We start from the raw sequence: 13,938 nt of genomic DNA on the forward strand, positions 1-13,938 counted from the left end.
TCCCCAAACAATGTGGGACAACTATTTACATGGCATCTGCACTGTAACCAACAGAACAGACAACAAGCGTGGAAGAGAGTGCACAGCCACATGCCAATACTACGCCATTTTACATAGAGAGCTTGAATGTGCATGGACGTGTATGTGAGGAAGGTTCTGGAATCCATCTCATACAGATACTGAGGAATGGTTGATTTTAAAGGGCCACAGTGACTACAGAGGTCACATTTTAGAGGTGCTACATTGGCACAGTATTTGAGTCTAATCAAACTCCTGAACCTTGGAGATTTGCTTCCTAGCTAATGTTCACGAAGGAAACAAAACCAGGGGGGTTTATTCACAACCAACTTCCTCATTTATCGTTTTCCTCTGACATGCATGTGGTTCAGTACCCTGCCCTTCAGGAGCAATGCCTTTCACAGATTTCATCGATGATGAGGAAGTCACCTATCCTCCCTCCTGCTATAGTCCTTAAGACAAACAACGGGCAGGCTACACCAGCAGGACTCACGCAGGCACTCGCTGGCGCTCTCCGCAGTCGCCCTCCTCCACGGCCGGTCATTGAAGAAAGGCAGGCACTTTTCACAGTCAACTCCGTATGTGTTATGTTTGCAGTTGCACACGAGTTTGTCAAACTCGTTCTTTACACACTCACTGGCATGCCCGTTACATTTACACCTGGAGAGAAGATAGGAATAGCTAAGAATGGAACTGCTGGGAGATGCAGAAGAAATGTGTACATAGCAAACCAAAAGCAACCTAAGAATTCTTTGACTTTTACCATTCAAAAGTATAAACTGAGGAGCTTGCCAAGGATAAGCTGAAACACACACACATACACACACACACAAAACCAAAAATCCCAAGATGGGACATTAACTAGACAGTAGAAAGTCCCTAACAGTTTCTAAGAACACCTGCAGGATGTTTCCTGAAGTTAAGACTGTCAGGAAGCAGCAGAAGACAATGGCTAAGAATAAATGAAGTTTGACACCAGGCCACTTGGGTTTAAAACCCTTCCCTGTCACTTACAGTCTCACCTGTAAAACAGAGACGACGATAAAGCTCCTCTCAGAGTCACTGGGAATTGCTCTATTTCTGCGCACAGGACTGCACAGAATACAAGTTAATACACATATCAGTAATTCACCCTAATGAGTGTGCTTCCGACTGAAGGAGGTGAGCCACTAACTTTGAGGCCTCATTTCCCATAGATGCCCAGTAGTAAACAGTCCCCCTGGGCTCTCTGTGGGCACGGATCACTGAAGGATCCCCTAGGTGCAAGTATAGCAATGAACTGGGGGCCAGAGGGAAATTGGAGATGTGAGTATGGATGGTACAGACATTTCCCTCACTTGCTTCCTTAAAGACAGCAATTCTACAGCTTCACCTACACCTACAAATGTCTGTGCACACTGGAATCATCTTCATTTTGCAGAGATGAATCCCGCCTTGATAATTCTGTTCCCATCCTTCTCTAAGGCTCCTGTCCTTGGTGATTATACAAACTTAATGTCTCCCAGGACCTAAAACTGTACATGTCTACAACTAAATGCATCATCTCCTCCAAGTTAGCCCAATTTCTTTATTGGTGGAAGCACTGTTCTCTTGATCATTAGACCTTAAGATCATCTTAGACTAAAGACCTGGTAATTTTCTTTTCACAATAAAATGCAGCTATATGTCCTTCTCGATCGGCATGGTATCAGGTGTTTGCTGTTTCATATTCAGATTATACAGCATCAAAGAGGAATGGAAATTCTACCAGCCATCTGCACCTTTACCCTGTTCCCACACTCATCTGAGACATTTCTTTTGAACTGGTTCTGCAGGCTAGGATATAGCGTAATGGGCTTCATGGTGTCTTCATAGCTATCTAAGCACCCTTAGCCTCTACTGTCAACAAACACTCATCTTTCTAACTCAGTTTTCATATTACAGCCTTACTCCAAACACTGCTCAATTTCTCAGTGGTTACATTTCAAACCAATCTTACCGAACATGCCAGGAAAACCATATACAAAAATAATTTTTCTGCTCTTGAGACCTCACGGGCTAACACAAGTGAAGAAAGTCTATGATTCTTAGCCTGTTGTCTCTGGCCATAAAGCAATCTTTCTGGTTTACAGTTGTGCAAAGATGTCTTCTTCCCATCAAGCAGAATGACCCACCCATCCTCCTGCACTCAATCCAGACATCTTCAACCCAAATCTCTACCCAAATCTCTACTCAAATCCTACCTGTCCTTTAAGACCAATCCAGACTCCACCTGCTCCTCTAGTATTACAGTTCTGTATCTTGATTCATGACATTTTTTGTTTTGAACACATGGGTGCATTAGCAAAAGCTGAATGTCCAACACCCTCCCCAAATGCTTGAGAATGGAAGTCTCTGGATTCTTGAACTTTTTCAAAACCAGACTGCTGTATCTTGGGAGTGCGACCAAGTCACAGCATGAATTTCATGGCCTGAAGGTAATTTTGCACAACACTCAGGGACCAGCATTTTGACTGTCCGCTTGTGACGTCACATGAACACCAGAAAATATTTTATTTTGTAACATTTCAAGTATTCTGTGCTGGTCAGTTTTTCTATCAACTTGGTATAAGTGTGGGGAATCTGGGAGGACCCTCAACTGATATCGATGCCTTTATCAGATTGACCTGTAGGCAAGTCTGTAGGCATTTTCTTGATGAAAGATAGAAGTGGGGAGGGCCAGCTATGTAGGTAGTACTATGCCTAGGCAATGGTACTGGACTGTGTAAGAAAGCACACTGAGCAAGCTATGGAGAACAACCCAGTAAGCAGCACCCCTCCACAGTCTATGGCTCAGTCCCTGCCTCCACGCTGCTGGAGTTTCTGCCCTAACTTCCTTCAGTGATGGACTATAATCGGGAGTTTTCCTTCCCTAACTTGCTTTGGGTTGGGTGTTTTTCACAACAACAGAAAACAAACTAGAACACCTTGAGGTAGTAGATTAGGGATGTTCAACCTGTATTTCAATTTTTACTTATTTAAGTAAAAATTATCCTTGGGGCTGGAGAGATGGCTCAGTGGTTAAGAGCACTGACTGCACTTCCAGAGGTCCTGAGTTCAATTCTTAGCAACCACATGGTGGCTCACAAACATTTGTAATGGGATCTGATGCCATCCTCTGGTGTGTCTGAAGACATCGACAGTGTATTCATATACATAAAATAAATAAGTCTTTTCTTTTTTTAAAGAATCATCCTTAACTCCCTCCTAAGCTCCTAGGTCAAGTCTTCTCCGTTAGGTAACAGTTCTGCAGAACCTATTACTGGATTCTGCACGTAAATGGTCAATAAATGTAGATTTAACAAGGTTTCTGAAAACCCAGTTGCTTAGCTTCCAGAAGAGAAGATCTGATAAGAAAAAGTCTTCTAGGTTACAGCTTGTCTTTCCAGATCCACATGGTCCTTAAATTCTAATAAAGCCATAACCAAGCTCTACATCAAAGTCCCACCACCTTCAAGGCAGATTTAACAGTACACTCACCTGCCGCCCACCGCAAAGTCTGAGATTGCGTAATAGTAGGACTTGAGAACTTTGGGGTCGTTAAACACTTCATCTCCAAAGGTGTTCAGGCGATTGAGTGTCACTCTGATGTCAGTGGCAGTTACCCATTCCTGCCAGGAAGAGAAAAAAAGGAAAGCAGACACATGAAGAGAAGCAGAAGAGCTGAAGATGAGAAACACATTTGACAAACTCCTCTGAACAGTTCCTGTGCTAACCAAGCTAGTCTCCGCCTAGATTAGTGAACCACTGCACTACTATCTGTAATTCCCTGATACTCTCCTCCTTGACTCCTCTGCAGTAACACCATCTCTTCACAACTTGGAGTTTCCAAAGTCAAGGACTTCTTCCTGAGGTAACTGAATGAGCTGAGAGCAAGGCACACTGGGCAGACAGATACCTAAGCACCAGGTAACGCGTGAGCATACTGACCCAAGCCAGCTGAGTTAGGTCTGTTGTAATCTTTTGTACAAGGTCACCTCCGTTGGGTCTTCCTAGCCCATTCTACCTCAAAATTACCACTGCTTCATCACTTTGCTGCTGTCATCCATTTCCACGCTGCTTCCACCACCTGATCAAATGTATCAGAGGGTTGGGATCTGTGTCCATATTGTTCAGTGCAGGGTCCCTCATGCTTGGCACAAAGTGAATGAATCTAGGTCTGATCAAGTTGAACGGTGTACCGTAACAGCAGCAGACAAGAATAAAAGCGGCGCTACTACCCTGGTTTTTATGATATCTAAGCCCTTATAATAACCGTGTTTTCATTGAGCTAACTTTATCAGATGCTAACACAAGTGGCACACTGCTATAAAAACCATCCCAATGACTCAGTCTGCCAGGGCCACACCCTGGGCAGTCCCTTTCCATGCTGACTCTGGGCTTGGATGTACAGCTGGTTTTGGCCGGGGGACATCAGTCAAGATGACACAAGCAGAAGCTCAACAGGGACTATTCGTGATGCCAAGGAACTTGTCCTCACTGTAGAAACGTCTGCTCTGGCTTCCTGAACATGGAAGACCACAGGGGAAGCGAAAGACTCAGCCCTCAGTTGACCCACCTGGTGAGTGAGCCCAGACCCAAAGACGGTTCTTCAACTCAAGTTCAGGAGACTGTTGAGCACTGTGTGACAGACTCGCCCTCACAGATGTACAAGCAGGGGAACTGATGCAGGCATCTATGCTTCCAGAGGGTTCTATGAGACCAGCAAGTGCACTCCTGATAAAGAATCACTGCCTTAGGCTATGCCAAACACCTGGCAATAAGGAGAGCTCGTAAAAACTAATCTTCGAGAAGCTTCGAGTATAATTAGAATGGAGAAGATGATTTCACTGTATCCAGTCTTGGAACTCAATAACAACTCCCACTCATGGCCATAATGGCAGGAGTCTGTTAGTTGTCCATAACATAAATAGCTAAACACACCTCTGCTTAATGCTAATAATACCTTCCAAGGCTTCATCTTTACCATAGCTCCCCTTCCATAGGAGAAGGAAAGCTCAGAGGGTGTCACTGAGTTAACTGCCTCCAATAGGAATGTCTTTTTTTTTTTTTTTTTGGTTTTTCGAGACAGGGTTTCTCTGTGTAGTCCTGGCTGTCCTGGAACTCACTCTGTAGACCAGGCTCAGAAATCTGCCTGCCTCTGCCTCCCAAGTGCTGGGATTAAAGGTGTACGCCACCACCGCCCGACCAATAGGAATGTCTTCATAACAGAGAATCTGGGGCTTAACTGAACAGAGTCCCAGTGTCAGCCCTGCTGCTTAAAACTGTACGCTGAGGCAGTTTACATCTTTTCTGAGCTCCAATACCTCATTTGTAAAAATGAAGATAATAAGAAACAACACCCACCTTACAGAGTTACGAGGGTTATAAGACTTAATACATCTAGACATCAGAATGCTGCTCAGGCATCTATGGCTGAGAACACACTGCACTACAGAACAGCTAAGTGTATAACAGAGGTTGAGAACCACAAACCAACACACACCAACACTCAGCCAGTGAGACCGGAGACCTTCTCCTCCGTCTCCTCCACTGGAGAGAAGGCAGCTTACACTGATCAGCTAGATCAAATCTGCTCACCCGATTTGGCCCCAGGCTATGAGAGCCAGGGCGCTTATATCCACACACACAATTAAAGCTACCACATAACACAATGAACACTCAAGGCATTCTTAACACATAGTCTTACTAGTTTCTAAGGCATGAGGAGCAGCAAACTGCAGAATCCCTACAGGGGTCTGCTCAGGACAGGCTGGTGGGCATGCAGGCAGCAAAGGAGCCAGAAAACCAGTTACAACCTCATTCTTTCCTGGTCCCACAGCAGACTCTGCAGGTCAGGAAACACAATCAAGCAAAGGAACAAGTGCAGCAAAGTGTGCCGAATCGCCTCTCCTGAGGCCGTCTTTCCATCTTCAGCTAGTCCATCGATTTAAATCAGCTGTTCTCTCTGCCTCATATCTCATCTGCATCACAAGAACTCTCCACGGAAAGGCTTTGGCTAGTGGATTTACTTCCGTATTCACCCTCTCCCTGACAGCCCAAAAGAGTACAATGGGTGGAGACCTCGGCACACAGAAAAATATATTCTCATCTTTTGGCTCTACCTAAAACTATACAACTAAATCAGAAGGTGTCCTTGAATGTATTAACAAATTACAGGGCTGGTGAGATGTCTCAGTGGGTAAGGATATCTGTGGCCAAGGCTGATGACCCGAGTTCAATCCCCAGGACCAACACAGTAGAAGGTCTTGCATGTTGTCCTCTTACCTACACATGGGTGGTACAGTGCACACCGGTGCTCTCATATACACATATAAAATAAATAAATTTAAAATAAGAGTAATTATAATAAACTCCAGAAACGCCAGGCAGTGGTGGCACATGCCTTTAATCCCAGCACTTGGGAGGCAGAGGCAGGCGGACTTCTGAGTTCAAGGACAGCCTGGTCTACAGAGTGAGTTCCAGGACAGCCAGGGCAACATAGAGAAACCTTGTCTTGAAAAACCAAAACAAAAAAACAAAAACAAACAAACAAAAACCCCTCCAGAAACAAAGACTGAGAATCCAGAAGTAGAAAGCCCAGAAGAACTCCTTTTCATGAAATGATGCTCCCATCTGCAAAGTCACAGCTAGTCCTTCCTGCTCTCCTCAGTTTGCAATATAGACTGATACTAATGTCACCATGCAAATAGATATGACATCAGTGTCTGTATCAACATACTAAGAAGGTCATGGGATCCTCACTCTTCCATGAGCACACAGCCAGAACATGTGAGAAGTTTAAAGAAATCTGAGCGATACACAGATACTCCATATGAGGGTGTACAGGGATGTGCACACAGAACGGATGAAAGGAATCCTTGATTGTTCTACCTTAGATGGGGAAAGGTTTTTAACCTGATGTGTAAGCACAATGCCAAGGTATCCTAACTGTTATCCTGTCTCTAGAACTCAACTTCTCAGGTGAAGAGAGTTCTCACAGTGACTATCAGCAGCACAGACAAGTGTCCTTGTGTCGTAAGGAAGGGAGAAGGGAATCTTAACTACTTAAATATCTTCCCCATTGCTAATTTTAAAAATAAACATTTTATTTGATCAAGTCAAAGAACAGTTTTAAAAGGATGCAATAAAAATGGGAGATTAGGGCTGGTGAGATGGCTCAGTGGTTAAGAGCACTGACTGCTCTTCCAGAGGTCCTGAGTTCAAATCCCAGCAACCACATGGTGGCTCACAACCATCTGCAATGAGATCTGATGCCCTCTTGTGGGGTGTCTGAAGACAGCTACAGTGAGTGTACTTATAATAAATAAATAAATAAATAAATAAATAAATAAATAAATAAATAAATAAAGTGAAAAATGGGAGATTAGCCGGGCAGTGGTGGCACATGCTTTTAATCCCAGCACTTGGGAGGCAGAGGCAGGCGGATTTCTGAGTTCGAGGCCAGCCTGGTCTACAGAGTGAGTTCCAGGACAGCCAGGACTACACAGAGAAACCCTGTCTCAAAAAACCAAAAATAAAAAAAAAAGGAAGATTATTTCAAATACCTTATTTTATTTACTTGGGGGACGGGCAGACAGTGAGAAGGTTCAGCAGGCAGAGGCACCTCCTGTCAAGTCTAATGACCTCATATCCATCTCTCGGACCCCAAGGGAAGAGAGAACAACTCCCATGCATTGTCCTCCTGACCTACACACATGCTATTGTGCTTACACACACACAGACACAAAATAAACTTCAAAATGTAAAAGAATCAGAATCTTTTTGAGACAGGATCTCATGTATTTCAGGTTGGCCTTGAACCAACAACCTAGAGGCACTGGTGACTGGACCGTTTCCCAATGAGACCATACATCCCCAGCCCTACACCAAATATCTTCTTGAAAATGTCAGAAGCTAAATGTTCCCTCCTCAAGAGCACAGACTAAAGTTAGAACTGTTCAGCTTTAATAAGAGTTGCAAAGAAGCTGAGTGTGGTAGTGCACATCCATAATCTCAGCACTGGGGAGGTGGAGGCTAGAGGGTCAGGAGTTCAAGGCCATCCTCAACTGCATAGATGGGCAGACTTTGTCTCAAAAAACCTCCTTAAACTAACGTGTGTTTTATAAAGGTTGCACCCTGGGTTATATTTTTAAGAGGAAAAGAACATTAGAACACATGTTCCCAAGGCAGTGGGAAGAAAATGGCCTTTTTTTCACTTATAGATAACACACAGGAGACAGCATGAAATCTAGCCACCCACATGACCGCTGCTCACTTGGGTAATTTCCATACGATTAAGGTCAAGGTAGAACAGCTGGCTCCCACACCACCTTGTGAGCGCCTACCTGTAGCACGGGGCTGTTGTCAAAGTTGTAGGCACTTGGCCTTCCTTCCAGAGTTGAAAAGGCCACGTTGCCGCCAGTGAGGGGGGAAATGTCACTGAATTCATCTGTACACAAGGCCTGCTGCTCATCCCCTCCAGTCCTGATGAAGCCACGGTTAGCCTTTGAGTACGTGTTCTCACAGGAGCCGCTGTAGTACTGGTAAGGAATCCAGGGCCCATCTTCCCTGGTGCGCTTATAAATGGCGAAACTCTCTGGGCGGCTGGTATGGAACTTGAGACGTACATAAGTGATGTCAAAGGCCTTTCCTGTGAAACAAACACATCAAAATTCTTAAGTCATGTGGATGAAGACAAGAAAGGCCCCCATTCCTAACTAGGTTTGAGCCTTGATGAGGAGGAACCCAGCATTTGACCAAGAAAACCTCAGGACACCGAACACACTAGTGGCCAGTAGGTTCTTCTAAACCTGGAAACTGCACATTTCCCCACAAAATACAAAGTACAACTGGTTCTTAACATAGGCCATGAAAGCTTGTGGAATAACTGCAGTACTAATACATTTTAAAATAAAACTAAATAATAAGCTCGCCTAGTCTTAATGCTGGTGCTTCACTGACTGCTTAATTAAAATATATTTTCTTAAAAATCTGAAAACTTTTGGAATGGGTCCTCTGGGGACTTTCAGTACATTCAAAGCCTTACCCTTATTAACTAGAGTGCTTCTCTTGGCACATGAAGGCTGTCGTCAGAACTATTATCTACCCTAGTGAGGAGAGGGTTTGAGACATAAACAGGAATGGAGAAATAACCTCATTCAAAAGCCCAATAAAGAGACATAAAAAAGGGAAAGGTTATATCTGAAGATGTTCACCAGAGAACACGTGAGAAGCAAGCTCTGAGCAACAATGGACAGGAAGAGGAGGAGTCGTGGGCTGCCAGCCCTCTAGAAGAAGGGCCAGTGGGTCAGGAGTCCCTGCACAGCCAGGGCATGGCCAAAGGTTTGCATGGCCTGACCTCAGACACTGTGCAGCTATCTAATCCCCACCCAAGCTCTTGTGAGGCCTTACAAGACATTTGCTCTGCTATGTCTCTGCCATACCAGAGACACAGTGACCACAGCTGGGTCAACAAGTATTTGCTCAGCACAACTCCATATTCAGTCCTGTGTACACTGGGCACAGGATGTGTACAGACCAACTCTCTGCTCTCAAGGAGGTGGCATGTACTCCCCCCCTCCAAGTGACTCACCTCTTAGAAAAAAAAAACACCCCAATTTTCTCCCGTGCAGAACAGGGACTCCTGTCCTCTGAGATGCCGGGGAAGTCCTCTAGTGTGCAGCCAGGCCAGATCCTCCTAGCCAGCTTTATCTATGGCAAGACTGATTTTCTTAACTGGTCCACATCATAGAAGAGATTTAATAACTGCCTCCAGACAGACAGACAGACAGACAGACACATAGACAGACACACACACATACACCTGAACTGAAACATAAAGCTAAGGCATTCAAGAAGACAGGCCTGGGCTCCATGAGGGCTCTGCTCAGGCCTTGCTCAGGCCTGGCTCCTTTACTTACTAGCTGTCTGACTTCTCTGTAGCAGTTTCTCTTTTACAAAGACAAGGACAATCCTGCCCATCCACTCTTGCACATCCTTGACCCATTATAAAGTCCTAGGAAGTGTGAAGCAATATTATAATAGAGTTTATGAAGACAACCCTTGAACCAAGGGTTTGGACCTATTCAGACAAGGACCTAACTGATCGAGGGGCTACTTAGTAATTAATTACATTCACCAAAGAACATTCCAGAAATACAGATCTCCCTAAGGTACCCACATAGCACTTTTCCCAACAGGTCACATACGACAGTTTCTACAACTTTGTTGAAAGAACCATTGTCTCTGCTAAATAGAAAAATGGCAAGCCATGAGGATGAGATTGTTGTACAGTATGCATGGTATTCCAGAAACATACTATCTAAGACATTCCAACAAGACAAACAGTCAATTCTGCACAGGAGTAGGTGGCCTGGGATTCTCATGGGCTTTCACATTACCTTGCGTTTCTTTTTTTCCCACCTTCCTGACATCTCAGTGCTTTTTAGCACCCTGACCTATGGCAGACACCTTCTAAAATAAGTCTGCATACAAGGCTCCTCATGTGTTCATAGCAGCAAAACACCCAGAGACCTACATGCTGTCAGTAAGCTCTGATGCTTGCTGGCTTCCCAGCTGAGTGCTAGGCCTCACTTCAGAGCAGCTTTTCTCTCACCTCTGGCCACAAAGAAGAGGAAAGAGGTCTGTGGTAACTTGCTCAGACAGCCACATACACTGCCGGGATCACAGTCTAAGCTCAGTGGGCACAGGAATGCAGTTTCCTCGTGCTGGTCCTATCACAAGGGTGGGGCATTCCATCTGAGGGGCATGGATGAAAGCCACCTAAACCCAGGTTTGTGGAGTGTTTCCTGAGGAAAGTGGCATCGACTTCCAAGACCAAAATATGCTTAGAACTAATGAAAAGAGTGACTAAGCTAAAGAAATGGTGTGGTGGGAGTGGGGTGATCACCAGAGGAGCTGCAGAGTAGCCAGAAGTACAGAGGACAGCTGGAGATGAAAAACATCATGAGAACAGTTCCAACAGAAGGTCAACAGTCACTAGTGAAGGACTTACCTCAGGAAATGCATGTTCAGATTTGACTTTATGGCCAGTGTAGAGATTAGAAGAGATAGAAATGAAGAACAATTTTTTTTTATTCTTTCAGTTTATGTTTTGGTTTGGTTTGGTGACAGGGTCTCTTTACAAGCCCTGGGTGTCCTGGAACTCACTATGTAGACCAGGCTGGTCTCCAACTCAGAGATCTGCCTGCCTCTGCCTTCAGGAGTGCAGGGGATTAAAGGTATGTGCCATCATGCCCTACCTGACGAACAGCATCTTAAAGATGTGGCGATATTCCAGGAGCAATGGCATGCTAAACATGAAGCAGGGCCAGTAAACTCCAGAGACTGAATGGACCTGGCGTGGAGCGCAGGGAGCCAGCCTCGAGAGGCCCAGTGTAGACAGAGCGGATCAGATGCTGCTTTAAAAACCACCTCTACTTGTACTTTCTCTACACCCTTGTCAGAACGGCTGCTTCTCATCCCATCAAGTGGAAGATTAGGAACGAAATTTAAATTTCTGGATTAAAATGGAAAATGGTGCCATTCACTGAAATAACAAGATAACCAGTGTTATAAAAGTAGCTGGTAAGTTCATCTCAGATACAGTAGCTGTGAAGTACCTGTAAGACTTCAGGACCAGAAGATACCTACTTAGACATAAGACAGGATCTCCTTAGGATGTAGATACCAAAGCTTTAAGAACTGGTAGAGACCAAGGAGCAAGTGTGTTACATTAAAAACCAGTTTCCATCATCATCCTGATGAACAAGAAGGCATAAAGCACAGACAGACGAAAAGACAAAGCATGCAGTGCAGGAGTGACCAGGGAGAGGAGGAACCAGAAAAACAGATGCTGAGGAGGGGCGATCAGTAACATTAACATCTGCTGATAAAAGTTGGTCTGGGATGATGGCTAAGTTAGTAAAAGTGTCTGCTGCTCAAGCATGAGGACCCAAGGTCAGAGCCCCTGAACCCACACAAAGAGCTGGGTGTGCACCCGTAATTCTAGTAGACATGGGAACAGGAGGACCCCTCGGGTTGCTGGCCACTCAGTTCAGCCTATCAGTGAGCTCTAGGTTCAGTGAGAGAGACTCAGTCTCAAGGTAGAAGGTGGAGAGGCTGGAGAAATAGCCCAGCCATTTGGCCAATGGCCAATAATAGCACTTCCTGCTCTTCCGGAGGACCTGAGCTTGGTTCCTTGAACCTGCATTAGGTGACTGCAAGCCCTCCTCTGGCTTCCTTCTCTGGAAGGACATACACACACACACACACACACACACACACACACACACACACACACACGGCATACATTCACACAGACAGACATGTTTTATAAAGATTTATTTATTTATTTTATGTATATGAGTATACTATAGCTCATCTTCAAACTGGGGCTGTCTTCAGACACACCAGAAGAGGGCATCAGATCCCATGACAGATGGTTGTGAGCCACCATGTAATTGCTAGGAATTGAACTCAGGACCTCTGGAAGAGCAGTCAGTGATCTGAACCACTGAGCCATCTCTCCAGCCCTGCATGTTTTTTAAAAGAAAAGAAAATGAGGAAAAGTGATTGAGAACACCAGATATCAACCACGGGCACACTTATATGTATACACGCTAACCTACCTGCAAGGGTTCCCCAAACCACAAGCACGGATGTGTATACATACATACACACAAATCTGCCGTGAGTCAAGTGTCAAAATAAGACAGTGCTAAAGAAATATCTACTGGCAGCAAACCACAAAAGAATTTAGGGGCAGGGATGATGGCCCTGGGGTGGACAGTGGACAGAAGCAGGGGATGAGGTCATCTTGTTAAGCACAGGATGAAGAAGAGCAGTGGGAGGGGAGGATACTGGGGGCTCAGGTCACTGAAGCAAAAGTTCCCCTTTTTAGGCATTAGGTAGGAATGATAAGTGCATATTTAATGCCACAGTGCTCAAGTCCACAGAGGGGACGATACAGGATGAGAAACAGAATCAGAATTCAGTGCTGGCTGGAAGCTGGCTCTACTGGGGCTGGGGGTTGGAGGTGGGGGTGGGGGAGTAACCTGCCTCCTAAGTCTGTCTACTTACAAATTCAAGCAACTCTTTGAGGGATAAAACTGAAAGAGTTCTGACAATGCTTCCCCTGCTCTCAGGGTAGGGGGCAAAGATAGTTGGGGAAGGTGCGTGAGGAATATCTAAAGAGCTCTAATTTTTAGAATTTATTTAATTTATTATTGTGCTTTCCCACAGTGAGTTGTGGGAATGCCCGTGGAGCTCAGAGGGCAACTTTTGGGAGTCAGTTCCCTCCTCCCACACTGGGTTCCAGGGATTGAACTCAGGTTATTGGGCTTGTAAAGCAAGAACTGTTTGCACGTTGAGCCATTCTGCTGGCCCACTTAAGATGCTTTAACAGGCATTCACAAACCAGTCCCCTCCCCACACATACAAAAAAAAAGTAGCCTTATTTGGCAAAGACTGGCCTCTGAGAAGAGGGTGATGATCACAACTTTGTACAGATATTTCTGCCGAAGTATTATTTCCTCCAGCGGCCTAGAGCATCCTCTTTACTGATGGACCTGAAGGACAGAGACATGGAAATTGCTTCAAGGACTTTGGATCTACTTTGGACAACAAAGAAACAGACCCAGTGTGGTGCTGTAATCCTATAATCCTGAACTCAGGATAAGGAGTGAAGAGGCTCTGGGTCCAAACCCTAGCAACACACACACACACACACACACACACACACACACACACACACACACACACCAGACAAGATCAAGAAATGGAATGGAGGGGCCAGGGCGTGCGGACTGTGTTACTGAGATTATGATGACAGTGAATGACTGAGACCTGGAAAACTAAAGCTTGCGTGCTACACTTGAGAGCTCCTATGTCTGTCTCTGTCTCTCCTTTCTCCTACCTGCC

General features: G+C 45.0%; 1 protein-coding gene across 1 annotated transcript in view; it reads right to left on the minus strand.

The window, feature by feature from the left end:
* Lamc1 (laminin subunit gamma 1) overlaps nt 1–13,938 on the minus strand; it is a 116,654-nt gene that overhangs the window by 33,976 nt on the left and 68,740 nt on the right. The window contains exons 2-4 of the mRNA XM_028775725.1: nt 8,364–8,668; nt 3,517–3,647; nt 512–678 (exon numbers count right to left, since the gene is read on the minus strand). Coding sequence (XP_028631558.1) covers nt 512–678; nt 3,517–3,647; nt 8,364–8,668 — 603 coding nt within the window. The remainder of the gene's footprint in view (nt 1–511; nt 679–3,516; nt 3,648–8,363; nt 8,669–13,938) is intronic.

The sequence above is a fragment of the Grammomys surdaster genome, unplaced genomic scaffold (genome assembly GCF_004785775.1).
Source record: "Grammomys surdaster isolate TR1022 unplaced genomic scaffold, NIH_TR_1.0 259, whole genome shotgun sequence".
Lineage (NCBI taxonomy): Eukaryota > Metazoa > Chordata > Mammalia > Rodentia > Muridae > Grammomys > Grammomys surdaster.